Source organism: Macaca thibetana, chromosome 10 (genome assembly GCF_024542745.1).
Source record: "Macaca thibetana thibetana isolate TM-01 chromosome 10, ASM2454274v1, whole genome shotgun sequence".
In the NCBI taxonomy this organism is placed as follows: Eukaryota; Metazoa; Chordata; class Mammalia; order Primates; family Cercopithecidae; genus Macaca; species Macaca thibetana.
Window position 1 is genome coordinate 93259866 of NC_065587.1, and position 27568 is coordinate 93287433.

The following is a 27568-nucleotide window of genomic DNA, read 5'->3' on the forward strand; positions in this document are numbered from 1 at the left end:
AAGGAAGGAAGGAAGGAAGGGAGGGAGGGAGGGAGGGAGGGAGGGAGGGAGGAAGGAAGGAAGGAAGGAAGGAAGGAAGGAAGGAAGGAAGGAAGGAAGGAAGGAAGCAGGCAAGCAAGCGTGGGTTAGAGAATTCATTGAACATCAAAGCCCTTCAAATCAACATTTTAGAACACCTAGGTGGCAGGGGACTCCATCAGAGCTTCTAGAGAGAAGGAGCAGCTGCAGCAGTGAAGGGATATAAAGATGATGCTAGATCTGTTGAAGTGAAGGGGTATAAAGATGATGCTACCTGTTGACAGTATTGGAAGTGAGAAGAGTATGGGGCAAGGCTTTCAGAAGTCCAAGGAAAAATCATTTCCAAAGTGGAATTCTATACTTTTCCAAACTGTCAGTCAAATGTGGCAGTAGAATATGGCCATTCCAGGCATGCAGAGACTGCCTCCCATGCACTGATGTTCTGAAAGCTTCTGCAGTGTGTGTTGCAGGGATAAGTTTCCCTGAGATAAGACCTGAGATCTAGGAAACGAAAACTGTAATGTCAAAGGGAAGCAAAAGGAATTTCCAAGGTGAGGCATCAAAGAGCAATCAGCTTCAATGGAGCAGAATGCCAGGAGTATGGTCCCAGGAAATAAGAAGGAATTAATAGGTCATCTGATATGTTTGATTATAGCCTGAAAAATTGTATTGAGAGGGTGTTAATGGGTGTGGTAAAAACTACAGCAACTGAAGCCAGAAGAAAAGAGGCATAAACCAGTGCACTTGGCTTAGCAGTGAACACAATGTGCATAGTCAAAATAATGACCATATTAGGGGATGAAGGAAAGGAGAAGTGACAAAGGGGGTGGGGACAGAGGTTTCCAAGAAAATGAACTCTTCATCCACCAGAATAGTCGGTCAGTGATAGGTAGTTGACAAATTGATAAATCAAGAAATTAAATATGCTTAACTCCTTAAGAAAGAAGTAAATACCAGATGGATCCACTAACAAAGTTCAAAATGCGTCTTTGGGAAAGAGCCTCAGAGGTAGAGAAGTATCCAAAGACATTGCTGCTGGTGTTTTATTTTATACATCTTTTGGTGTCATGTATTTTACCAAACACTTTGAGCATACTCCTTTGATGATAAAAATTATTTTAGAAACTAAATATATACATATACTTATCAGCAATTCTACTCCTAGCTATATAGCCAGCAGAAATACATCTATATACTCATCAGAAAAAAAAAAAAAAAAAGACTAGAATGTTCATAGCAGAGCTATCCATAGTAGCCCAAAACTAGAAACTATTCAGATGCTTTTCCACAGGGGAATGGACGAACAGACTGCAGTGCATTCCTGCAACAAGAGCCTAGCGAACGGATGGTCCATCACTGCACACACAGGGGAGAGTCTCACACCCACAGCAGAGGACTCAGACACCATCGTGCATGTACTATGGGACCTATAGGGCCTACCAAAGCAGGCAAACAGAATGTGGGCTGTTGTAATTCAGCAAAGTGGGCACCGCTAAGGATGAGGGACAGTGAGGGGGCACAGGAAGGCCTTGGGGATTATATGGTGCTGTTCTTAGTGCCAATGCTGGTTACATATGTGGTGGGCCCTCCCCAAGCTGTGTACTGATGCACAGAGCACTTCTCTATGAGTGTTCCACATGGTATACAGTCATATGGGAGATATATATCACATTTTAAAGAAGAATGAAGGGCACAGGAAAAGCCAGTATAAAGTGTGTGACCATTTACTGCTATTTGGATCTGACGAATAAGGAGAGTGACAGTTGTCAGTCCCACTGATTCTAGCCGTAATTCTGATGTAATAATAGAATATCTCACGATTTTAGGATCCTTCCTATTCCTAAACGGCCTGCATGCTGGACCCCGTGGCGCCCTGAGGAAAGCAGGCGTGCTGAGGGGCACTGGTGAGGAGGGCCAGGAGGCGTTTGCAGAGGTTGGGCTGCTGGGGTGGAACCAGCTACTCACCTGGAGGAAGGTGAAGCATCATGGGCAGCATTCAGAGGGCGCCAGGATGCAGGAACGAGCTGAAGCCACTCAGACACGGAAATCCACTTCTTGGACCAGATCACGAGTGCCCCTCGCCCTCCTCAGGGGCTCCCGTCTCTGCTTCGCTTCCTCCTGAGCTCTGTGTGCTCCCACTCGAGCAGTGCCAGCCCCGCAGCCCCCTCCCTCTCAGGCAAGCTAAGCCTGAATCTGTGAGAAACGAAGGCCAGCTTCTCCCTGGCCAGGGCCAGAGGCCAGTGACACCGTTTGGATGTTTATCCCCTCCGAATCTCATATTGAGATGTACCCCCCAGTGTTGGAGGTAGGGCCTGGTGGGGGCTGTTTGGGTCACGGGGACAGATCCCTCATGGCTTGGGGCTGTCCTCAAGACACTGAGTGCTCTGAGATCTGGTTGAGTAAAAGTGTGTGGCCCCTCCTGTCCCTTGCTGTCATACTCCTGCTCTGGCCCTGTCAGCTTCCGGTTTTCCTTCCTCCATGAGTGAAAAGTCCCTGAGGCCTCCCAGGAAGTGGAGTAGATGCTGACGCCATGCTTCCGGTACAGCCTCCAGAGGATGAGCTACTTAAATCTCTTTTCTTTATAAGTTATCAGCCTCAGGTATTCCTTTATAGCCTTGCAAGGAGGGCCGAACACAGTCAGCAAATGGAGTAAATGATAGCAGCTCCCCCGTCCAGCATCAGCCTGGCGCAGCGGCCGCAGTTCCTGTTTATGTTTATGATGTTGTTATATGGTGATCTCTTTAAATTGAGATCCACAGAAGGGGCTGGCCTTGAGGACAAAGACACTCAAGACGCCTCCCTGTGAGGAAGTCCCCTCCCTTGGATGTAGTGATTCAGACCAGCAGGAGGTGGAGAGGATCAGTGCCGGCACCCAGGTGGTGACGCAGCCATCCTCTGGTGTTTGAGTTGGGTTGTAACCAACAGTCGGTACATTTGGTTTCACAGTCCATTGCCTCCCTGCCATTTAGACCTAACTAACATCAGAAGATTTATTTTTTTACGGCTTACAATATAAGGGTTGCTTAAAAAGCAGGGGTGAGAGGTCATAAAAATAGACCTGGGCCTAAACACATGCAGGAAACAAACGTGTGTTGGGGGGTCTGCGTGTAAGACCCTTTGCCTGAGAAGCCTCCCGTTCCTGTAGTTGCTGTTCAGCTTCTCTTTCTGTCCGCATTAAGAATATTGAATCTGCCTCTTTGTCGAGCACAGCTCTCAGTACTTTGTCATTGCACGGCGAACATTAGATGATGATAAATAATGGAAATAACCTTTACAATAATGCAAAGAAATGTAATCCAGCCAGACAGGTATCAGTACTGGAAAGAAAATGAACCATAAAACACCCGTGATGCAATACGTTTCCAGAGAAATAGTTCGGGAGGCAGCCAGTATCTTGCAGAAGCCAGTCCCAGATCTCGGGAGGCAGGTGTCTGGTGAGGGCGTAACTGCTGAGGACCCCCAGCTGTGCTGGCCCTGGTCCATGGAGGATGCAGACTGTGGAAACATCGACCTTGCTCCTAAAAACTGACTGCAGGGGAAACAACGCAGCCGGGGTAGCCATCAGAAAACATGATTTTTCCAAAACCTCAAACAACAGTGGATAATTTCCAGCCAAAGGACAAGCAAAAGCTCATCAGAAACTCCATGAAGAGGGAAGAGAAATGCCAGCCAGTGGGTCCTGGCCTGTCTGAGACAGCCCAGAGTCCAGCACTTCAGACATCTCCAGGGTGTCTCAGAGAAAGGCAGGTAGTGACGTGGCAGGGGACTAGAACTTGGAGGAGTGGACTCTGCCGCGGGGTCACTGAGAACTGGGTCCCTGATGGCCGGTGCCCCTTCCCGTGACAGATTCCACACAGGAGCTGCAGACTGTGGACCCCTGAAGTGGACAGGCACTCCAGCCATGCCCTGCGAGGACGAAAGCCCTCCCCCAGTGACCTGCAGGTTTCAAGGGGCTTCCCCCTCCTACGGTCACCCCCATGTCCTTCATCTTGCAGCTGTTTCATTATCTCCACCCTGACGTTGAACTGTGTGGAGTATGACCCCCTGCCCCGGCGCCACCCCAGCGACTCACTGAAGGTGAAAGAGATTCCCACGAGGCATGCAGGTGTGGAGCCTGTTTCCCAGGGGCCTGGGAAGGCCCGCACAGCACACAGCCCGGAAACGCCCGGAGCTTCACTTCGGGCATCACCACAGGCTCTTCTCCTGGCGGGGTCATCTGCCTTGCTTTCTCCCAGATCCATGCTCTCCAGTGTGGGACCCCCCAGCCACGGGCAACTGTTTACTTTTAAATTAGTTAAAATTAAGTAATATTAAAATTCAGTTCTGCAGTAGCATAAGCCAAGCCCCAAGTGCCCTGTAGACTCAGCAGGTGGCACGGTCAAGCAGCATCTCCGTCCCCCAGGAGCCTCTGCACGGCTCTGATGTGGACCTTCCCTCCCCAGCTGCTACCTGGTCTCCAGCTCCTCTCGCCCGCTCCTTTCCTGGGTTACCCAAGAAGCTGCCAGTCCCTCCCACTCTGCCCTGCTGAGCGTGACACACTGCCAGAACTGGAGCCAAGTCCTCCCTATGCCCTGTTGAGCCCACAGGGCTTCCCTTTAATAGGTGTCACCGGCCACAGAAAGAAGCATTGGACATAACTCATTCCTTTCTGGATTCGCCTATTTTTATCTTCCTTAGTAGCTTGTAGATTGCATAAAGCCAGTGAGTGACTACCAGCCATGATTTGGGGCCTGCCTGCATGGGATTCTGCACATCGTGGAAATGTTTCTGGAGAGCATGAGTTACCTTTGGGAACACGGTAGGGGGAAAGTCTGCCGTCTTCATCATCGTGTGGTCATGAATGACACTCCCTGGGCCCTGTCTGGGCACTACCAGGTGTGGGTGATGTGTCCTGCATTCAGCAAAGAGGCTAGCATCAACGCTGCAGTGCCTGAGTGCTGGGTGGAGACATGAGGGCCCAGACCTAAGGCAGCTGGGAAGATACCATGGAGAAGCTGTGGCCCGGAAGATGAATAGTGTTGAAACAGTGACGGGTGATGAAAAGGCCACTGCAAATACAACCAGAGCGAAGGGAAAATCAGGGAGAGGTGGGGAGAGGCCTGCAGAGGGAGCCGGGCAGCACCTGCCCTTGACAATTACGTTTGCATCCGTGTTCGGAGATGAAGTCAGCCTCTCGTTTCCCTTTCTCTGACTTTTCTTCTCTGGTTTTGGCATCAAGATTTTATCAGTTTTATAAAATGAGTTTCTCTGTTCTCTGTAGGTGGTTCTTATCTGTTCATTTAATTATTGATAGAATTCATTTCTAAAGTAAGGTAGATTTTTTTCAACTATGCTTTCTTCCAGTTACTGTTCTTTTCCAGAAGTATCCATGAACCTGTTTCCACGCCAACAACAGATGCGACTTGGGCCTGTTTTGTGCTGTAGATAATAGGATGCCGAGTCCGGCTTCTTTTGTTCATCACTGTGCCTCTGAGATTTATTCCATGACCATTTGGGTGCCATGACGGCTTGCCCTTCTATCACTGGCACTCATTGGGCTTGCAGGGCAGGGCAACCATGAGTCAGACTCCTTTGAACATTCTTACAGATGTGTTTTGTGAACACATGAATAATTGTTGTTGGGTATTTACACAAATAAATGTCCACTCATTTACGGGAGTGGAATTGTTGTTGTGTGATGTATCTATATGTTCAGCTGTAAGAAATGCTCACCATTTCCCCAAGTGATGGCATGAATTTACATCCCGCCAGGAGTGCAGGGGAATTTTAGTTTTCCCACATTCTCCATGACACTTCCTATTGCCTCTTGGCCGTGTCTTGGCCTTGCTGGAGGGTCCATGCATGTGCTAAGCATCCCGGGTTGGGCATGTGTGCACACACAGTAGGCCTGGCCTCAAGAGGAGGGGCCTCCTCTCTTCCCCTCCTCCTTCCCACTTGTCAGCCACAGTGTCTGCCCCTGTGGACAAGGTGTGGTTGGCAGGAGCAGATAGGGGACAGAGATGTCACAGTCGCCCCCAACTCAGATTGTCACAAGAGGCTCATGCTCTCGTACATGGCTTGCTTTCTCATCTGGGCATTTGGCAGGTTCTTCTCAGGCCCACACTCACCTTCACATGCCCAGCTTCAGCCTGCTGCACAGGCCCTGTGTGTCCGTCCACTTGCCCCTCAGTTGGGCTCTACTGGACGGGACCTAAGACCATGTCTGGTCCCTGGGGACCGTGTCAGCCTTTGTTCCTGGCCCAGCCAAGGCCTGGCCATCTCCACAGAGTCGCACCCTCCTGGCCCCACCCCTGAGACTGCTGGCCAGCCGTTCGCCTTGCAGACTCTCCAGGCAGGAACCGGCTGGCCATCCGCCCGCAGTGCTGGACATGCATGGAGCCCACAGTGTCCCGTGGCAGCTGTGCCCCCGCAGCCTGAGTGAAAAACAAATGCCTGCCTTCTGTGGACGGAACCCAGGCTGAGCAACTGTCAGTCCTTCCAAATGCTTCTCAGCCTCCAAACCCTTTGTGAAGGCACAGGCTTTGAGGCATCTAAGTTGGTTCCGCTCTCTTATTTAGAAAACAGGCAAAGGCTGCTGGGGGTGGGGGCAGGGAGGTCCCTGTCACCATCCTAGGGTGTGTCTCTTTTGATGTGGAGCCTGGGGTGGAGCTTCCAGCTGGACCTCCTGTTACAGAGCAAGTGAGCAGAAGAAAGAAGGAGGGAGGGAGGAAGGGGGAGGGAGGGAAGAAAGGGGGAGGAAGGAGGGAGAGAGGAGGGAGGGAAGACCGAGCGAGGAGGGAGGGAAGACCGAGCGAGGAGGGAGGGAGGAAAGAGGGAGGAGGTAAGAAGGAGGGAGGGAAGAGGAAGGAAGAAGGGAGGAAAGAGGGAGGAAGTAGGAAGGAGAGAGGGAAGATGGAGGAAGGAGGGAGGGAGAGAAGAGGGAGGAGGTAGGAAGGAGGAAGGGAAGAGGTAGGAAGGAAGGAGGGAGGAGGGAGAAAAGAAGGAGGAGTTAGGAAGGAGGGAGGGAACAGGGAGGAAGGCAGGAGGAAAGAGGGAGGAAGTAGGAAGGAGTGAGGGAAGAGGTAGGAAAGATGGAGGAAGGAGGGAGGGAAGAAGGAGAAAGGAGGGAGGAAAGAGGAGGTAGGAAGGAGGGAGGGAAGAGGGAGGGAAGAGGGAAGAAGGAGGAAGGGAGAAAAAAGGGAGGAAGGAGGGAGGGAGGAAAAAAGGGAGGAAGGAGGGAGGGATGAAGGAGGGAGAGGAGGAAAAAGGAAGGAAGGGAGGAGGGAGGGAGGGAGGGAGGGACAGGCCTTCAGCACGCCAGCATGTGCTAAGATACATTCTTGGATAAACCAGGGACCTCAGGTGGGCATGAGAAGGGGAGACACTCAACTTGGCCACTCCCCCAACTAGAGCAAGACCTGGATCCACCAGGTGCATCAGAAGGAAGCAGGGCCTAGGACCCACTCCCAAACCTCTCTGCCACCTCCACAAGAAGCTACTCCCTTCAGATAAAACCATTCCCCAAAATGTGGCCAATCTGCAGGGCAGGGGTTCCACCAGAGAGAATTGCTGGGGGGTTTCAGCACTAAACACTGACACCCATGGAACGTAAATTGACTTTGTCCCTCCACAGACTGGTCATTTCTCATCACAAAACCATGAGCAGCATGACCTTTACATGTGAATCAACAGCGCTCGGTCCTTTGACAGCCAGTTCCTTTGACTTGGCCACTTGGTAGTGACCATTCTACCTAAGGATGTGTGACCCAGCGGTGGTACAAGGTGGCTGGACCTCAGTTCGGATGGTGACAACTTCAGCCAAAGCACATTCGTTCTGGCTGTCTGTCCTCTGCTTCTGTAACTTTTATTTCCTCAGTGTGAACAGCACTGCACTTGAGGGACTGGAAGGGGGTGCTTCCATAACTGTCATTGCTATGGCGCACGTTTACTTTTGCTCTTCAATTTAAAATTCAGGTCTTCTACATATCTTTGCAACTAGGGAAGAGAAAGCAGGTCTTTTAATTCCAGAACCGCAGTGCACACATCACGCTCCAATGTGGGCTGTGCAGGAGCTCAGCGCCTGGAGGGTTTCAGGTTGCAGGACATCTCCCTTGGGGGCTGTGTCTGATGCCCTGCAGCCAGCCCTGCCGATGGAGCCTGGCTGCTGCCTGCGTTCCCAATAATGAGCCCTTGTGCCCTGGGCTGTTAAGGCTCTGTCTGCTGTGAGCTGAAACGCTTTCTCTGAAGAGCCCTCACGGTGCAGAAATAGTGTCTTTGGGTCCTGCTGAGCCCCCACCCCCAGCCCACCGCTGGCACAAGGTGCAGGCACCAGGCACTACTTGGGTCTTCCCCAACCACCTGCATTTTCTAACCACCTGCACTTATTTTCCAACGAAAGGCCAATAAAGAAAGTCACAAACTTTACTTGCAACCTGTTGGCAAAAGGGCAGGGAAGGAAAAGCCCAACCACAAGAAATAACAATCTTGACAAACTTTTTTGCACCTACACACAAAGCCTTGCCTTCAGCTCAGAGACTCTTGAACTCAGGTCAAGTTGCCCTGCCCTCATGCACAGCAAAAAACCTTGTCAAAGAGCCGGGAGCTTTCATCCAGCAGCTGTCAGGATGGAAACATGTCTTCCCATTTGCACCCTGTCAAAGGAATGAGCAAGCTGTTTCGCAGCCACAGTTACCCATTTTCTAAAACAAAAGGTTCACGTCAGGTAATCACCTTCATTAGACCATGTTGTGTGTTTTGTGTATGTAAATGACGTCTCTGCCTTGTGGGAGTGGGCACCCCAGGAACTCTGGCTTCTATGACATGCAGATGCCGAGTGACATTGCTGAAGGCAGCCTGCTTGCTAAGGCTGCATCTGTTTGCTATTTCTGACATCAGCGATCAGGCCCCTAACACACCACATTCCCTAGGTTTCTTGTTAGAGCCAAACATATAAACCTGCGGATCGAGTTCCCCCAGCATGGAGAATGAGAATAAAGAACAAATGTGATTCTCAAGCAGACAAACCAGCTTAGGCATGAGAGCTCTGGTGCGTGTGTGTGCAGAACCTGCAGAGTTGGGCCAGAACTGAGGTCAAGAGGCAGCCCCATGCCACTGCCTTCCTCCTCAACACCACCAGAGAGACTGGGACTGTGCCCCAGTTAGAGAAGTACTATATTCCCCCTATCCCCCCAGAGCCCAGCCCAGGCCCCCAGGGAGACCACAACACACAAGAGAGACAGGGGCTCTACCTCGGGGAGCTTACCAGTGAGCAGGAAGGCAACTATTCCACAAGTGGGTACTCAGATGTGTGAGTCCTCATGAGCTCAGGAAGCCCAGCATGGGTGTTCCCACAGGGGTCAGGGAATGCTGCTGGCAGGTGCCCAGGCAGCTGTAGTGACTCCGCCTTCCTCTCCGCACCCCTTTGTGTAGCCATGGAGATAGCACTAAGGCTGGTGATTATGGCGGGGACACAGCCATGACCCTAATGAGCGATGGCTCTTTGAGTTAGTGCTAAGGAAAGGCAATTAGAGGAAATTGTATCCTAAGATGTGGGCCTGTGTGGGATCGCTGCCGCATGAAACAGACTGGGCTCGTCGCAACTTCATTCATTCATTCATTTATTTATTCATTGTCCTAAGAGGCTTCCATTTTGCATCCCTTTACCTCTGCTCCCTCCAGAATTGTCCACAGTGAGCTCTCAAGCTCAGTTCCAAGACAAAAAGTTGGGGAGGAAAAAAACAAAAACTAGCTTTTAGGATCCCAAAGCGAGGGGAGTGAGAAGGAAGCCAGGCAGCGGCGGGCATCCCTTCCCCACGTGGTACAGACTTCCAGAGCTCAGAGACCATGGAAGATGCAGGTTCACGTCATGAGTCATCTGAGTGTGAGCCTTTCTGGTCCACTGAAGAGGTGTTGGTATGTTTCAGCTGGTGTGTTTGAGCGAACAACATGCCGACTCCCATACTCACGTATAAAACCTAGGAATGTCACTGACCTTAGGTGGAAACGGGACCCGGTAGAAATCTGGCTTTGTGGAGATGGCCATGAGAGTGAGCTAGGACATTCTGCCAGGGTAGTCCTGACCACAGGGGGCCCGCCAGTGGCTTGGGATCGACCCTCCTCAGCATCACGTGGGCTCCCGGGGCTCAGTGCCTTGGTAGCTTCCCACCCCATCTGCCAAATGAGCCATTTTACTCTGGTGGTGCCTCCATGGTGGCCTCCAAAACCTCCGTGTTTCTATCTCCTCATGACCCCAAGAATCATGAATTTGATTACACCAACACCTGGTTATGTCATTGAGCACTAAGGAATATAGCTGTTAGTTTTATATCAAATGATTTTATTGATGGATGAATTTTACTAACGCCAGCCATGTCCAGGGTGGGGACGGTCGGGAAGTGAATGACTCATGGCCATGGCAGGCAAGGCAGCTGAGGAGGAAGGTCTCAGGTGTCCTCCAGTGGGTTTCATGATCTTATGCCGGAGTTTCTCTCGGGGAAATGAGAGCTGTCATTGCCTTCTGCACACCTCCAGTGGGTAGCAGAGATTCAACAGATAGGTAGGAATATGCTTTAGAAAATTACGAGTTATTCAAATAAATGAGCACACCGTTCTTGGGTAGAAAGAGCGGCACTGGAGGAGTCATATCTAGCCCATCCCTCAATACTGGTGCTGGAGATCCCAGACCCCACACTGGTGGAACTCAGTTGGGCTACTCCCAGTTTTCTCTTATTCCCTCAGGGCCAAGTAGAAAAGAAGTCTATCTTCCCTGCGGTGTGGGGGAACAGCAGCAGATCCCAGCCCCACATTCGTTTCTTGCAGTTAGAGAACTGCCCTGGTCACAGCAGGTGTGAGCACAGTTTCCCCCTCAGCCTTCTCTGCATCGACAATGCCTTTTTCTGAATCAGCAGCCATAGATGAGCCCTCCATTCACTGCTTGTTCCAACTTGCTTACCATGACTTCCTTTTCCTTCTCCAACTCTGCAGACCAACAAAGCCGTAGCCAAGGGGGACTTGCACCAGGCCAGCACCAGCTCCCGGCGGGCCCTGTTCCTGGCAGTGCTGTCCATCACCATTGGGACTGGCGTCTATGTGGGCGTGGCCGTGGCCCTCATCGCCTACCTCTCCAAGAACAACCACCTGTGAGCTTCCTGCGAACGGAGGGGGAGCGCCCGGGGCCAGGTCTGTGTGGACGTGGAGGAAGGAGACATACCGCATGATGCTGTACAGTACAAATGATCGCCAAAAGACGCCACGAAGCCCTGGGATTTCCTACCCATGAATTTCTTTTGTTTTTATCCTTTAATTTCATGTTCACAGCACTGTGTAGAGCACCAGACAGACGGGCACTGCTAATCCTTCCAAAGGAAAGCTCCAAAGATCCCAGCCCGCAAGGCTGTCTCTGGATGGATTCTGGTGGATGAATGGCAGCGTGGCTCTCTGCAGCCTGCCAGTGCCCAGAGTGCCACCGCATGAGCAATATACAAACAGTCCAAAAAAGTGTTTATTTTTTATGGAACATGGTGCAATAGGCAGAGGACAAGGGACACATCACTCTTCTGTCTGTGGCCCTGCTGGAGTCCTTTGTGCCCCTCCTGAGTCCACACGCCTTCCCTGCAAGATGAGAATGGGGCTGGGAAGAAAGAGGTGACACCATGGCTGGTAGGAGCCCCGCCGCACTGCTCTGCAGACCCATTGGCCTGACCCTGGAAGCAGAGCCAGCCCGGGACCTGCCCTGTTCCTTTCCCTTCACACCACCCCAGCCTCAAGATGTCGAGCCACTCCAGAACGTGTCTCACTCCACAGCTACCCCGCAGCAATACGCACTCTTGGGACCTCACTGATCTAGGATGGGGAGGCAGGCCACCGCCCCTCCCAAGACTCCTCAAGAAAGAGCCCCACGGTTGCTCCAGAAACTCAAGGCACTGCAGCCGTGGGCACTGCCTCAGCATAAAGACACAGGGGCGCCTCCCAATCACCGCGCTGGCGGATGCTCACCCCGTCATAAGCAGAAACTAGTGATCCTGGAAACGAGATGGGCCTTACTCTGTCGACTAAATGAATAGCTATTTTCTTGTCATTTTTTAAAGTGCAACTCTTGCTTCATGCTGCTTAAGTTACCAGATGAATGCTGAGAAATAAGTAATCACAGACATTTTAATACCATTTCATTGCTGTTTTACGAGTGTTCATTACTTAACAAAAAATTATCTTTTAGCTTTTTCGCTTAAGACTTTTCTTTCTGATGAATAGCTGTCGTTGGGTTTCATTTATACTTTCCCCTGTGGTTTAAGGAACTGCAGAGCCACCCAGGCCCCCACCTATGAAATAGTAGGGGGGTCTCCAGGAGAACTGAAGTCCCTGCCGGTTCAGTTTCCACCGATAAATATCGTCCTAATCCCCTCAGTGGACGCAGAGACCCCCCTCTCCAGGACAGTGGCTGCGCCTGCAGCACTTGGCAAATTCCTGAGGCCTGGGTCAGCCCTAGGCTGACTTGATTGGTCAAGATGTGGCCTAGTAACTGCAACATGAAGCCAAGGTTGAGAACCACTGCCCTGGAATAAGGACTACAGGTTTGATCCTTCTTCCTGACACTCTCCTCCTTGACCTTGAACACTTAATATTCTGAAAATTATTAGCACTGTCTTCCCAGGTCAAATTTGAGATCCATCTAGCATTTGTCTCTACTGGATGGTTCACAGGGACTATAGGATTTTAACCCTAAGAAGTAGATAGGGAAGCCAGCCAACATCCCTGTAGGAGTTAGAGTCACCAGCCATGGAGGGCATAGGTTTAGGTTCAAACCAACCTGGATTTGAATCCAGCTGTGCAACTTTCTAGCTCTGTGATCTTGGGTAAAGGTTGACACCTCGGTCGGGCACAGTGGCTCACGCCTGTAATCCCAGCACTTTGGGAGGCCAAGGTGGGTGAATCATGAGGTCAGGAGTTCAAGACCAGCCTGACCAGCATGGTGAAACCCCTGTTTCTACTAAATATACAAAAAATTAGCAGGGCATGGTAGTGCGTGCCTGTAATCCCAGCTACTTGGGAGGCTGAGGCAGGAGAATCGCTTGAACCTGGGAGGCGGAGGTTACAGTGAGCCGAGATTGCACCACTGCACTCCAGCCTGGGCCCGATAGAGCAAGACTTCATTAAAAAAAAAAAAAAAAGTCTACACCTCTCTGAGCTTCGTCTCTAGGTCTCTAGGAGAGGATAATCAATAAGGCCCATTTTGTGGGGTTGCTGGGGAAGGCGCTAGTCACAGACCATGGCTCCTGGCAGGAGCAGGTGGTCATAGTTATTATCATGTCCTTGATGGGCTATCCCATGGCTGGTCTGTGTCCCTCCATCTCTCAGGGTTCATTTATCACAAGCCATTGTGTCAAATGGTCACCATGCCATCTGCAGCTGCCACAGACAGACCACACAGCTAACCAGGAACCAGGCCCCCTGACACCAGGACCAGCCTCTCCAGAGCTGTACTTGTCCTGAAATGACCCATGTTAAGTTCAAAGGCTCCCCAAAGGCGCATACCTTTGGATGTGGTAAAGAAGTAGAACCTTTCTGTACATCCACACCCATCATTTCTGTCTATACTGTCACAGTCACCCTAAGCCAGGCCCTTAGTGCCAGGTACTTTACCTCTGCTAGACCAACTGCCCATCTTATTCCAGCCTCTGTATTTCCAGATGGAAAAGCCTCAGTTCCCAAGGGTTTGGCCCTATCTAAGTTGTCAAGCTCTGCCGAGTCTTTCTCAAGGGCTTCACCTATGGGTGTAAATGGTCATAGTGGGCACAGGGGACAGGGCCAGCTGAAGGCAGCCATGGGGCCCAGCAGCTCACCTGGCAGCTAGGCATAGTGTGTGACAGCCCTGCGACTGCCTTGGCCTTGGTGGCAGGGAAAGTGACTGAAGGTCATCGTCGGTGGCTGTGTTAGTGACTGCTGTCAGCTGAGCCATCTTCCGAGTGTGTCGGAGCAACCTGCACCTCCCTAAACCTGCATCATTGTTGTTAGGCCCATGTGGCATCCACTAAGCACAGCTATGCCAGGCACACATGACCTCGCCTCATCCTCCCAATAGTCCCAGCAGGCAGGTGTCCCCACCTCCTCCCCAGGTGTCCCTGCCTTCCCAGGCATCCCCCCACCTCCCAAGGCATCCCTATATCCCAGGTACTCCCACCTCTCCAGGTAGCCACACCTCCCCAGGCATCCCCACCTCCCCAGGTAACCCTGCCTCCCCAGGCATCCCCCGCCTCCCAGGTACCCCCACCTCCCGAGGCATCCCCACCTCCCCAGGTATCCCTGCCTCCCCAGGCGTCCCCGCCTCCCCCGGTACCCCTGCCTCCCCAAGTACCCCCACCTCCCGAGGCATCCCAACCTCCCCAGATACCCCCACTTCCCCAGGCATCCCCATCTCCCCAGGTACCCCCACCTTCCTGGGCGTCCCCACCTCCCCAGGTACCTCCGCCTCCCCAGGCATCCCCACCTCCCCAGCTACCCCCACCCCCTAGGTACCCCCACCTCCCAAGGCATCCCCACTTCCCCCCGTACCCCCACCTCCCCAGGCGTCCCCAGCTTCAGCAAGTGTCCCAACTGACTTGACCAGGTGTCATACCCCAACTATTCCCAGGGAACTATAGTGAGTTCTGAGGAGAACATGGTAGAGGAGGACCCATCATTGGTCACCATGCCGTCCGCAGCTGCCACAGACAGACCACACAGCTAACCAGGAACCAGGCCCCCTGACACCAGGACCAGCTCCTCCAGAGCTGGAACAGGGCTTCCCTCAAACTCAGCCAGCTCTACAAGTGGCCCTGCCCTCTGCAGTAGCCTATGGATTTAAAATGACCAGTGGAGCAATCTTCCTGCTTACCAGTTGCCGCTCCCATGCCCTGGATACCAATGTCAAGTGGAGCCTGCACTGAGATCATGGCCAAAGCCACCCTTCAGAGCCATGGCCTGAGTTCAGGATCTGACCCCTGAAGTTTATAGCATCCCTCAGAGGCTCCTAGTGGACCAGCTGAAATGCCTATCTTTATGAGTACATTTTTGTGCTTCCCTCTTCCCCTCAAAGTTTACCTGCATTAGTTGCCATCGGTGCTGACATCTGTTGATCCAATTTGCCAATAGGCCATTAACTGTCCCTCCATAGCCTGAGCTGAGGCCGAACCCTCGGAAATCACGACCACCCCACCTCCGATCTAGGGATGCCTCCCTGCGTCTGCTTTGTGCTGATAACACTGGGATCAATGGCATCAGGCTGTGGCTGTGCTGTCCCCACCCCCATGACCTCCTGGAAGTTCTTCCCTGCTCTTCAGAGTGAGCTTGGCTGTCCAAGGGGTGGGGGCTTCGCTCCCCTGACGCTCTTGTCTGAATAGTCTGCTCATCTTTGAAAGTAACGGTGGATGCTAGACCAAGACACAGCAGGTCTTCAGACTGTGGGCTCCCTGCCAAACAAGCATGTCCACTGAGTAATGAATTTGTCAACCGCCTGAGCCTCACAGGAAAGAGTCAAAGTTCCCTGTGGGGACAGGGCAGAAGGGGCAGGATCTGCTGACCCTGCATTTAAGGCGCAGCAGGACTCAGGACCACAGGGGCGACTTCACCTTCCCACAGGAGTGAGGGACGGGCATGGCCTGGGGCCTCAGAACAAGGTCCCCAGAACAAGGTCCCCAGAACAGGGTCCCGGGAAATGAGAAGGTTGACTACAGCTGCCCCATGCACGAGGGGATGGGGATGGCTGGGATGGAGTTCCAGGCAGGTATGCATAACGGGATGACCCCCCCTGGGCAGGGGAAGACCCTGAGGGCTCTAAGGATTTGCCCAAATCTACCAGGTAGAAAAGCAGCAGATGGGTGTGAATGTGGGTGACTCCACGCAGAAGCACCAGACTGGAGACATTCCCAGTGGGTGGGGCTGGGCTTGGCTTTCCAAACCCAAACAATGGGAGAGGGCCGGTTCATGCTGCAGGGAAAACTGTATTTGCTTGAGGCGAAACCAGCCTCTACTCCAGAAGAAAGGTCAAGGGCTCATTCCTTTGGGTTTTGTTGCTGGTCCTGCTGCTGCTGTTTGGTTTGGTTTGGTTTTGAAAGCCCATGGAGTAGGACAGCTTTCTTCAGGAAAGCTTTCAAGGCCCAAGGACAACAGCATGCAGACAGGGCTGAGTCCTGGCCTTCACACTGAGGACACTGACCCCACCCGCTCCAGGATGCCCACTGTGAGCCTCTCACGCTGGCCCGAGGGCGGCCTGAAGGACCTCTAGGCACTGTTGACAGCTGCCTCTGGTCACTTCGGTCCAGCAGAGGCCACAGACCCACCGCAGTGCCTACAGCTGCACATGCTGGAGGCTCCACAGGAGAGAATGAAGAATGCCGAGGGCTGAATCCACGAGAGCTTCACTGGGCTCCCAGGGTAGGCTCATACCCAGGGTTCCCAGGGCAGGCTGGTGCGCAGGGCTCCCAGGGTGGGGTCCCAGGGCGGGCTGGTGTGCAGGGCTCCCAAGGCAGGCTGGTTCCCAGGGCTCTTGAGGCAGGCTCTTGGGGCAGGCTCGTGTGCTCCTCACATACTCCAACACAACTGGAGCATCCGCTTCCAGGCCTTCCCATCACAGCGCTAAAGCCATTAGGAGCGACAAGGACAATGTCTTTGTCCTGATTCTGACCAAGGCCCTCTCTGAGTTGCATTGCAGGCAACTCCATTGCCTAATGTGTGCCTACAGTCACCATGCTGTGTCCAAATATCACAACGAGGAGCCACAGGCACACAGTTCCCAGATTAGATCCGAATATTTGCCTTGACCTATTCTTGAGATTTCTGCCTCTGCTCCAATCCAGGACAAGTGCTGTGGCTGCCCTGGCATCAGACCTGGCTTCTCAGTGCCACTGCATCCGTCTCATCAATGCAGGGGCCAAAGTGGCGGATCTGGGCTCCAGACTGCGAGACAAGTGTCCCCTCAGCTGAGCATGTTGTCAGTCTCCTCCGTCACCCTCATGTCCTTTGCTCTAGTACAGAATGAGCCCAGGGCTGCACTTGCCCCAGACAGAGAGAATTCAGTACCCAGGCCTACACTCAGTCAGTCAAGGCTGAGTGAAAACGAGGTGCTCTGGGAGGTGCCAGATAGGTCCTGGAGGGCACATCCCCTGCACCTCCTACTACGTCTAGGCGACTGCGCTTTGCTGTTTACTGAAACCAGGTCATTCGGGGGCAAATATGAATATACATAGACAGAGATAGCAATAAGACATTTAAGAGAGAGAGAGGTGACACAAAATCACGGTATCTGAACCATCTCCTCCAGCTCTAAGCCAGCGCTCTCCATTCTTGTCGGCCTTTGCTTATGATACCTTAGGACACCTGAGTCCAACTCATGACTCAGCCAAAAAATGGACAATGATTTGCATCTGTTGTCTATATATGCCAAAGCATCCATATTTGGGTTCCAACTATTTTATTAAACCATTCAAGATTTGCAGGTGGAACAAGATGGTCTCAGTTCCCCTAACTCACCTGAGCTACTGTCTTCATTCCCTGGATAGAGTTGGCACATTTTAAGCAGCATCTATTTTTCTACTGAATTGGCTGATGAAGTGTTCCTGCTAAGTAGAAAGAATCTGCTAAGTTGGGCTCTGACTTGCTGAGGGCTGAATTGGCGGAAGGGCCGATGAGGAGCTGGGAGACCTCTCCTGCTTAGCACAGTGAGTGAGTCTTCCATTATTCTCTCAAGACGTTCTTCAGTCATTAGCGACAAGGGATGGTCACTGTCCCGCCACAATCTTTAACGTAGAAAAGAGAGCAGGCTCACTTGCCCTTCCTTTTAGTTCACAATGGAATAATGGGAAGGAATTAAATGTAAAACTTTGTTATTACTCCAAGAGAAGAATCCAGCTGTTCAGGTGTTCTAAACCAACTCTCCATCTGGTGTGTGTGGATTCTCAAACGATAGGTGCTTTAAAAATAATACGTACCTTAAATTTGAAGAGTGCATTGCAAACTGGTCTGCTTCATATTCTCAGCAGTCCTGTGCCGCATCTGAAATGGAACTCTAAAGGTTGCTTTCCTCAACACCCCTGGGTGACAAACCCTGCCTTGGGTTCAGCCAAGGGGCAGTGAGGCAGGTGCCCCACAATCACGGTTGCAAGATGGCCACAGCACTCACTGAGTCTCGCCCCGCTGAGACCCCAGCACAGAGGGTGCCTGGCTTTGTTCCCCCTTGCACTGAGCATCCCCTTTGGGGAATATGTGGCACCAGGATGATTTGCACCAGGAGAGAAGCTGGAGATGTCAGGCTTCTTCCAAATGCCCTCCCCTGATGTGTGGCTTCCCCTGGAGCAGGTGCAGCATTTCAGGCATGAAAGGAACCTCCCCGCGACCCCCACCCCAAGGCCTCATCTGAGTCCAGTTCACAAGAAAGTGGTGATTGCAGTGGTTGATGTGGAAGGCACAGGCTAGGAGAACATGAAGCCGGGGGCCACCTGCGCTCAGGGATAACTGAGGTCTGACAGCAAATGGAATCAGCAACCAGAGTCAGCTTTGCACCCACTCATAGTGGATACTTGTGAAGGTTTGGGGAGACATTTTTGGTTATCACAACTACCCCTCTTATGGAGTCAGGGATGCTGCTCAACATCCTGCAATGCCCAGGAAAACCCCCACAACAGAGAGCTAGTCGACTCCAAACATCAGCAATGCTAAGAAACCCTGCATTATGCCACCTGGCTTGGTTACTCACAACACGAACATTCACATTTTGAAAAGTGGCTCTGAATTAGGAACCACCCAGGTGGAGCCTGCCAAGTATGCTTGGAATCCACTCACAGACCTATGAAAGGGCTTCCCTGAACACCCCCATCATAGTTTAGCTGAAGAGAGGAAGGGGAAGCGGAGAGAGGGAACAAGGGAGCCACCCCTCCTCTGAACCCTGCAAGAAGCCTGTGGAGTTGAACATCACTTCAGCTGCCCTGTGCACACCTCCACCTGCCTTCACCAGCAGTGCACCGATTCCAGCCAAACGGGACCAGTGAAATAGACAGAGCTTCCCACTGGAGGTGGCCTGGGGCTTTGTAGAGAAAGCTTTCAGGGTCGCTCAATCACTGACTCCCAGAAATCCTCTGATCCAGAAAGGGCTGTGGGTTTCATCCACAGAGGACAGAGACAGGGCCCCACAGGAGGGGCATGAGCCCAAGTCAGCCAGGTCATGGTAGGTGGGGACTCGAGTCTGCTGGGTGGTGGCCGAGCCTCCTTCCCCAGCTACTCCACTGTGGGTGAGGATCAGGGTCTAACCGGGTGGGGCACAGGCATCACCAGCAGCGTTGCCATCCTTTCCGGGACGGTGGTCTACATGAGGCTGGGGACCACGTGCTCTCCACTGTGTAAGCTGTGGGCAAGAAATCAGACCCACAGGTCAGGGCTGCTCAGAGAAAAAGTATGGTTCCTTCCACTCCTTCCCCGTGAATTAGGAGAGGACTGCATTTGAAAAGAGGTTGGACAAGGCCTATCAGAGTCTGCAGGGGAGGTTTGGGCTTTAATTTAGTTATCTGCAGGTTTATTCATTCTCGGTCACTCAGCATCACTGTGGAATAAAGCCAGAGGTGCAATGCATGGGGCAGGCATTCCATGCCCCCTCGCGAATGCCAGGGAAGTTTGACAAGCACTGCTGAGCACCTACTGTGTACAAGGGCTAGAGTGGGCCCTTGGGAAACAAAGACGAGGAAAGGGGCAGAGCTGGAGAAGTGCACAGCCTCACTAGAGACAGTGCAGGGGCAGAACCAAGGCCACGGGCCAGGGGCCTAGGGAAGGGACCAAGGCCATAGACTACGCAAGTCCAACAGCATGCGTTTGTGGTGGAAGAGGCTGCTCAGGCTGGAGCAGCAACCTCGAGGGAGACTCGGTTTCCGCTCCAACTCTCCTGGGAGCTTCATTCATTCTTCCAGCTTCTTGGGACACTCTTCCAGTTCTTAGGCTTCCATCAACCCTTCGCAAAAGCTGCATCTGGCCCCATGTGCACATATCCCTGGTGCTTGTGTGGGTGGCAGGTTCCTGCCCGCGCAGCTCTGTCAGCTTTGGGAGAGATGGAGGTGGTGCTCCCCAGGACCCTCACACCTGGGTGATGGTCTCCCTTCCTAAAGGGGATCAGTGAGTGGCCACAGCGCTCTCCTTCAGTCACTCAGATGGCCACTGCTGAGTATTGCCTGTGGCGGGGTATGTAAGGCAGGGCCTTGTTTCTAATGGGCCGAGAAGGTCATCTTGACCATAGGGTGCTGGCAGCAGAAGATTCAGTCTGAGGTTCTCCCTTTTCAGTCCCCAGTTATGCCCCTTCCTCACATTGAGGATGAGGGGCACTGATACAACGGTGTGGCACGGAGGGAGGCTTCTGCCAATCATGGAGCATTCTATGATGTCATCTTCATCTGTACCATAGTCTCAGGGGTCTGTATCCTTGTGATCCCCGTGTCCCAGAGGGAAGGCCAAGGCTCAAAGAGGTTAGGAAATAAATCGTCCCAGGTCACACAGCTGGTACAAATCTCAATTATGCTCCAGCTCTGCCCAAATCCCAGGTTGGTAGTCTCAACTGCTACACACTCCACTCTCAACACACGCCTTCTGGCATAACTAGCTTTGCTGGCTGCTAGTCTGAAAAGGAAATGGAGGTGTAGCCTTCCCAGTTTTCCAGGTGTGAGGTTCTGGGACAGAGAAGGCCTTGTATGCCCTCTCCAGTGCCCTTGATTGGGATTCCTGGTACCCACCACTCACCTAGGTAGCATCAATCAGATTGTATTTTGGTCTTGGGAAAATGAAACTCAGGTCTTCTCTCTGGAGGGGAAGGTGATTGGTCCTAGAAAAGAACGGGAGGGCAGCCCGTGTGTCCGGAGGCCCCTACACTGCCAGTATGTAGCAGACACTGTCACAAGCCCTCCCTCTGAAGCCCCACCACAGTCCTCAAGGGGGATATGGGCTCTAACCTTCCCATTCTACAGATGGGGAAACTGAGGCTCGGAGAACCAGTACTTTGCCTGATGACAGAGCTGGTCCACAACAGGCCAGAGTCAAAGTTCAGGTCCGAGTGGCTCCCCAAGAGGCCAAACGCCCAAAACACACCCATCTGGACAGTGGCCTCTTGAGGAGTTGCCTGTATTTTTTTGCCCAGGCTGCTGTAACAAACATCACAGACTGGGTGGCTTAAACAACAGAATTGTACTTCCCACTGTTCTGGAGCCTGGAAGTCCCAAATCAGATGTCAGCAGGACGGGTTCTTCTGAGGTCTCTCCTTGGCTTGCGGGCAGCTGCCCTCTTCCTGAGTTTCCCACATACGTGTCCCAATCTTCTAATAAGGACATAGCCATCTAGGATCAGGCCCACCCCTAGTGACCTCATTTTAACTTAACTACCTCTTTAAGGATTCTATCTTCAAATAGTCACATTCCGAGGCCTGGGGATTAGGACTCCAACATATGAGTTTTGAGGGGACACAACGGAGCCCAAGTCACTGTCCAAGCTAGTGCAGCTCCCATCCCTGTGGCCTCCCACCCCCTTGTGCAGATACACTGCCAAGCCCCTTACCACCACCCAGCAGAGTTGCCCTCAGCCACGCCCACATCTGTCTGTCTGTTTGTGCGCCCGCATCTGTGGGCCCCACATCAGTGCTGTGTTTGATCCATGAAGGGTTCAAGCTGCGCATACATGGGCAGTGGGTGTTCAGTATGTGGACCCCTTCTTCCCAAGGCTACAGAGAGCCCAGCTGGCATCTGCACAGAATTCAGACTTGGTAGTGTCGGCTGAGCTGGGGATGCTGCCCACCACCAGGATCCTGCAGGCAGAGGGCAAGAGGACCTCTAAAATGAGGAGCTCTCCAGCTGGGGGCTGTGCACCCCCCACCCTGCCTGTCTGCAGCCCAGCCATGACTGAGTTGTGAGAGAGACCCAGAGAGGCTTCGCCACTCAGCCCCGGGGCTCTTCCCCTGTGTCGAGGAACTCCTTGGGAACCGGCATGCGCCGGTCAAGTGGGAGTCAGTGGGGCCTGCCAGGACAAGGACCTTAGACCAGGTGAAGATACCTGGCTGGACACGGGGGACCCCAAGGTGGGAGCAGAGAGGATCATTGGAAAGGATGGCATTGGTGAATGTGCTCACACACACTGCGGGGGGTGCCGCTAGGGAACTGTCAGGGATATTTGACAGGCAGATTTTCAGACTAATGAAGTCCTGCCTGAACCTACCTGAGGGTAAGAGTCAACCAAGTGTGTGCAGCTTCTGCTACCACAGCACCGTGTCCCATAAGCAGCCCACTTAGACTGGCTGCCCCACTGTGAGGAGCATGGCCACTGACAGCCTTTGGTGCTAGAGCCACAGCCCGCTCTCCCTGGGGCGGCCCTAGCTAGTAACCAGGCCAGTCAGAGGCACAGGCCTGGCCTTTCCCACCCAGACCAGTTCTTCCCACCAGCACCCTGGGCTTAGAGGTGCCCAGAGGTTGCCCTGCATCCTGAAGGCCCCTCCTGCCCAAGCCCACAGTCTCCATGGCTGGTTCACAGCATCACTCCCACCACAAGCCTCTCCGCTGCACACCTTGGTGCTGCTCCCTGGAGAGCCTGCCTGCGCCTGCCTCCCCAGGTGAGGTCCAGGGAGATTAGGACTCAGGTGTTAGGAAGGTGAAGCCCAATCTTGAAAAGGTGAAAAGATAACCATGAGCAGCTGCAGCCTAACCCATGTGACTCCCGCACCATTGAAACCAACAACCCATCTTCTAATTGGAGAAGCCCCTTGCCACAGCTCACTTTGAGCCCTTCTCACAGATGACGGACTCAGCCTCTTTCAGTGACTGGCTCCGTGGCTCGGGGCCCTTGCGTTCCCTTAGGCTTCTGCCTGCTGGACCCACCATATTCTTCCACAGCATCCATCTACCCTCTTCATCCCTCCCGACATAGAGGCCCCTGCGCTCGTGAAGCAGGGTGCAAGGAAAGAAGCACACTTTGCTATGTGGCAGCTGCAGCTCTGTTTTCAGCCCACACGGACTCATTTTGATGGAGACAAGTCTGACAGGCTTAGAAAATTTACTCGGAATCCTCAGCACAGTGCAAACTTTTGTCTCCTTCTCTGCAAAAAAGAGGAGGCCTGTGTTTGTCTATAGAAGGCCCCTGTTAGCAGAGCCTCCAAGGAAGGTCATAGTGGATGTTTGGGGTAAATGTTTGCAGAACCATGATTTGAACAGCGCCAAGGTAGGTGATACTGTTTTTCATTCTGTGATTTCCTGTGCAATTAAACTCTCTTAATCTTCACTTGCCTCTCACCTGTGAAACAGATCTCCTCTGAACTAAGACTCATCTCAGTTGTTCTAGGAGCAGAACTGAACTGTGATAGTGCAGCTAGAAAATACTTGCTGCTTCTAAGTTATGCACCAAAGAGAAAAATAAACACTTCTTAGCTTGAATATTACAGAAACAAATTTAACTTCTTGGAAGACGAACCAGGCCAGAACTCCCACTCACAGTGAAGCCACAGCTCCTGAAGAATGGCCCTGGAGAATATGAAATGACAAAGAAGTCTCGAGCAATTGGACTACTCTGGGGGTCAGCTTCTGCTCTCTCCACAGCCCAGGGGTGTTTTTGGTGCCCTCCTGCCGTGATCCCAGGTGCAGAGAAGGCCGCAGCGGTGCAGCTCCCATAGTCTCTGCCCACCCACCCCCGCAAGCTGAGGCTTTTCTAGCATTCATTCAAGGCCTTCCAGACTCAACTTTCCAGTAGAGAGCTCACATTCTTCTGGCTCATATCTGATAAGACTAAGGTTTTCTACCCCTGAGGAGCGCCCTGGGTACCGCTGCCCTGGAATGCCAAAGGTCAACTCTGGATCTTCCCAACAGCACCCTGCCAGGAGATGGGCATCTGGCAGATCCAGCACCTTGGCCTCTGATGCAGTGGGAGCCCCTTCTCAGCCCATGCATGACCCATGACCACACCCTGCCTATCTTTCAAGGCCAGCTGATACCCACCTGCTCCAGAAAGCCTTCTTTGACACTTCCCCAGCCTGCAGGAACCAGGACCAATCCAAATTCCAGAGCCTCTAGCATCAGGCCCCATTGGCCACTCAAACCCAGCAGAGGGTCATGCAGGGCTGACTCCTAACCACTTACCACATGCATTGTGGTTGCAGACCTGCCCAGTGATCCAGCTGCTCTGAGCTCAGAGGTTACGGTGTCAGTAAGGGAAAGGCTCCTTCCATGGGGGAAGACAATGACCAGGCAAACCAACAGACAGGCCAGCAACCACAGAGAATGGGAGGACTCAAAGAGACAGGCAGCAAGGGAATGGGTGCCACCAGGCTTGGAGGTGCCACTGGAGATGGTCAGGGGGTGACTTTAGATGTCCCCAAGCCAACTCAGTTGCCATTGACACAAAAGTCCTGGAAAGATGAGAGGTTTAGGCTCTGGTCTATCACCCAGATATGCCTGAAGCCAGCCCAGGTTTGCTACTCAGGACACTCATGTGCTGGCTGGCACCCCTCCCAGGTGCCTGGCAAAGTCATGGCCAGAACCCACTGCCCACATTCCTCTTTTGGAGACTGCCAGCAGAGGCCGCATGGGCCTTGTGGAGATGAGACGTGGAATTTAGGATGACTGGGCTGATGACTGACCATGAGTTCAGGCTGCCACGGCAGCACAGTGACAGATGCCAGAGCTGATAGCAATAACTGACCATGCAGGTGAGGAAGAAGATCATATCTGCGTGTCATAAGGTCTCGGGTCATGCTCTGGAGATGCATCTCAGCCAGGAAGTAGTTTCCAAAGAGCACAAAGTGAAAACGGCATAGGGTCAGTATTCGGTTTGTAATTTTGTAATGTGGAATGTAAAAAAGCTATAACAATGTAATATGGAAGAATTACATCTTCTAATTGATATCAAAAACTATGTTGGGTTTACAACCCTGCACATGATACACCCACTGCCATCTGTACAACAACGGCACAGTCTCTCTCAGTGCACCAGGGGACCCCATTCCACAAGGGGGTTCTCAGGGTGCTTCGCAGCAGGCCACACTGCAACCTGTGCACGAGGGTTCCAGCTTGCTGGCTTTTCTATCTGCTATTCTTATTTTCATCTTCTGGAGGCCAGTGCATCAAGTTTTCCAATTGTTCCTCAGTCAGTCTTTGTGTAGGGCCGCCAGTTCCTTCTCTGATTCTTCCTTCAAGAATATTGACGAAATCATCACCAGGCAGAGGCGGCCCATCCCCCTCAGGAACCCTTTACTCCCGAGTCATTGGCAGGAAAATATTAAAATCATTCATGCATGCTTCCCATGGCTTTGCTTAAAATGCATCGATTTCTTTCAGGCGTGATTGCATTTGTTACCTCGGGATAAATGCTCATTGATTGAAGCACCTGTTTAAATCGCACCCTACTTCTAGCCCTGCCCCCAGACCTGTCTTTGCATTCAGGGAGCGCAGGTGAATTAGATATCTTTATGATGGAACTCTGCTGTAATGTCTACAATGAAGTGGAGGAAAGGCCTTCATTAAATGTTTGTTGAATTTAATTAAATTGAATTTGCGATTTTATGCATAGCCCGTCCTCTCCAGGTGAGTAATGTGCTAAGCTTGTCCAAACCAAAATGAGAGGCCTATCTCAGAGTGAGTAAGAACTGGGAGCTGGGAATGAAGGTCAGGGCCTTGGTAATGAAGAACTGAGTGAGATGTTCTTGGATTATCAATCCTGGGGACTGCTGTCTCAGTGACCCTTTCCATCATCTGATGATGACACCGGCTGCCTAGGCCAGCATCTAGGATGTTGGAGTAGCTTGAGATCACCCGTGTTCTGGGGTTGAGATGGAGCAGGGACCCTTCTTGGGGCCTGCTGGGCCCGCCAGTTACTCCTTCCCGAAAGCATGGAAATAAAGGAAAATCCTGAGTTCCTTCGAGGGACATTCCAGGCACCCAGCTAACCCTGAGAAGTAAAAGAGCAATTTGATAAGCAAGAAGGTTATAGTGGCTTAAAACAGTAGCCAATGATGTTAGAGTCATGAGAGTATTTGGTTTCCTATGGAAACTAAAGATAACATCTTAGCATATGTCCTTGCATTGTTTTTCAGAAATGTGGAACCCCATCCAATGGGTTCACTGGCACACAGACCTCAGACAAGGGGGAGCTGAGGACTGGACTCTGACCACCGTTCTTCGTTCTAAATTTCTTCCTGAGGGCCAAGAGGAGGTCACGTCCACCAGCTAAACCTAGCATTCTCTTCTGCTGTTTACAAAATTTTTAGACAAGGCTTTGCTTCCTTAAACAATTGCAAGTTTAAAAATCTTTGAATCCAGCCATCTATGGACCTGTGGGCCCCGGCTTTGAGATGTTCCACTTTCTTAGGTCAAGCCAATGTACAGCCTCCAACTATTGATTTATGTCTTTGCCTGTGACCTCTGCCTCCCTCCCTTTAAAAACTCCTACCTGTAAGCCACTGAGGCCAGGTCTCAAGCATGAGCTGCCCTGCAATCATTGCCTCACTTTCTCTCACCGCAGCCCTGAGGTCAGCTTTGGCTTTGCTCTGCTGCACTGGTGGACCCAAGGTCTGTTCACTAATGGTCAGCCTAGGGTCCTGCCTCCAGCCCTGATTTCTCAGAGGTTAGACTTGGACCATCCAAGCCCCTTGAAAGGAAGTGAGCTTGTTCCAAGACGGCCGGGAAGGGATTTCCATTTTGAGCTCCATAGGCGGTTCCTTCAGCTATCTCTGGCTCGCAGACAAAAGCTGGCCCAGGGTGAAAGTGATCCTGCCAAGCTGAGACACTCAGAGAACAAAGGACATCTTGAAGGTGAGTGCCTCCCACTTCTCCTTGTGATGTGCACACATTAGGGGAGAATACTAAATGCGATGACGGAAAAGGATGGAGACGCGGTGACCACGGCAATGAGATCAGCAGCCTGCTACCCCATGTGGAGGCTGCCGCGACCTCTGAGGCACACCCCCGTTCCCCTACCTCTGAAAACTGGACTCATGGGGATACTCAACACCCGAACGCCCTCCTCACGGTACAGCAGGAATCTTCCCGGGTGCCGCTCGCATTCTCTAGAGGCTGATTTTGCATGGCTCTCTCCACTCGTCTGTTCCGCTCGAACCGGGCGATGAGGAAGGCGGCTCTGACCTCCGCCGCCGCTCTTCAGTGGATCCATCCCTGCACCCAGCTGGCACAGCAGATAGTTCTTCCTTAACTTTACTCTGTGGGGGTTTCACCCTTTTCTTTTCAATAAATGACTCAGAAGTGAATGTTTCCCACTGGCGTATTTTCTCTCTCTCTCTCTCTGTTTCTGTGTGTGCCTGTCTCTCAGTCTCTCTCTCTCTGTCTCTGTCCCTCTCTTACACGGGCACACACACATGATCACACACACACGATAACAGAGTTACACATATGGCTATCAAAGTTCTGTATACAAAGCTTCCACAGGTCCTGCAGAATAGAGCCCTGCGTCAGCCTGTGGGCAAGCCCGTCGCACTGACCCAGGCCAGCCTCAGGGCCAGCCCTCTCTTGGATGCATCCTAACTTCAGAAAGGGCACGCTGGCTCCTGCGCTGTTGGACGCTCGCAGGGCCCTCAAGCAGTAGC

At 52.3% G+C, this 27568-nt stretch overlaps 1 protein-coding gene across 6 annotated transcripts in view; it reads left to right on the plus strand.

The window, feature by feature from the left end:
* SYNDIG1 (synapse differentiation inducing 1) overlaps positions 1-27232 on the plus strand; it is a 380966-nt gene extending 353734 nt beyond the window's left edge. For 5 of the 6 annotated variants that reach the window (XM_050745505.1, XM_050745502.1, XM_050745508.1 and 2 more), the window contains one exon: positions 10981-12164. In XM_050745505.1, coding sequence (XP_050601462.1) covers positions 10981-11139 — 159 coding nt within the window. In that variant the 3' untranslated portion in view covers positions 11140-12164. Of the gene's footprint in view, positions 1-10980; positions 12165-26062 lie in introns of those variants that run through there. The other variant, XM_050745507.1, reaches the window with a different exon arrangement.
* Positions 27233-27568: the final 336 nt, after the last annotated feature.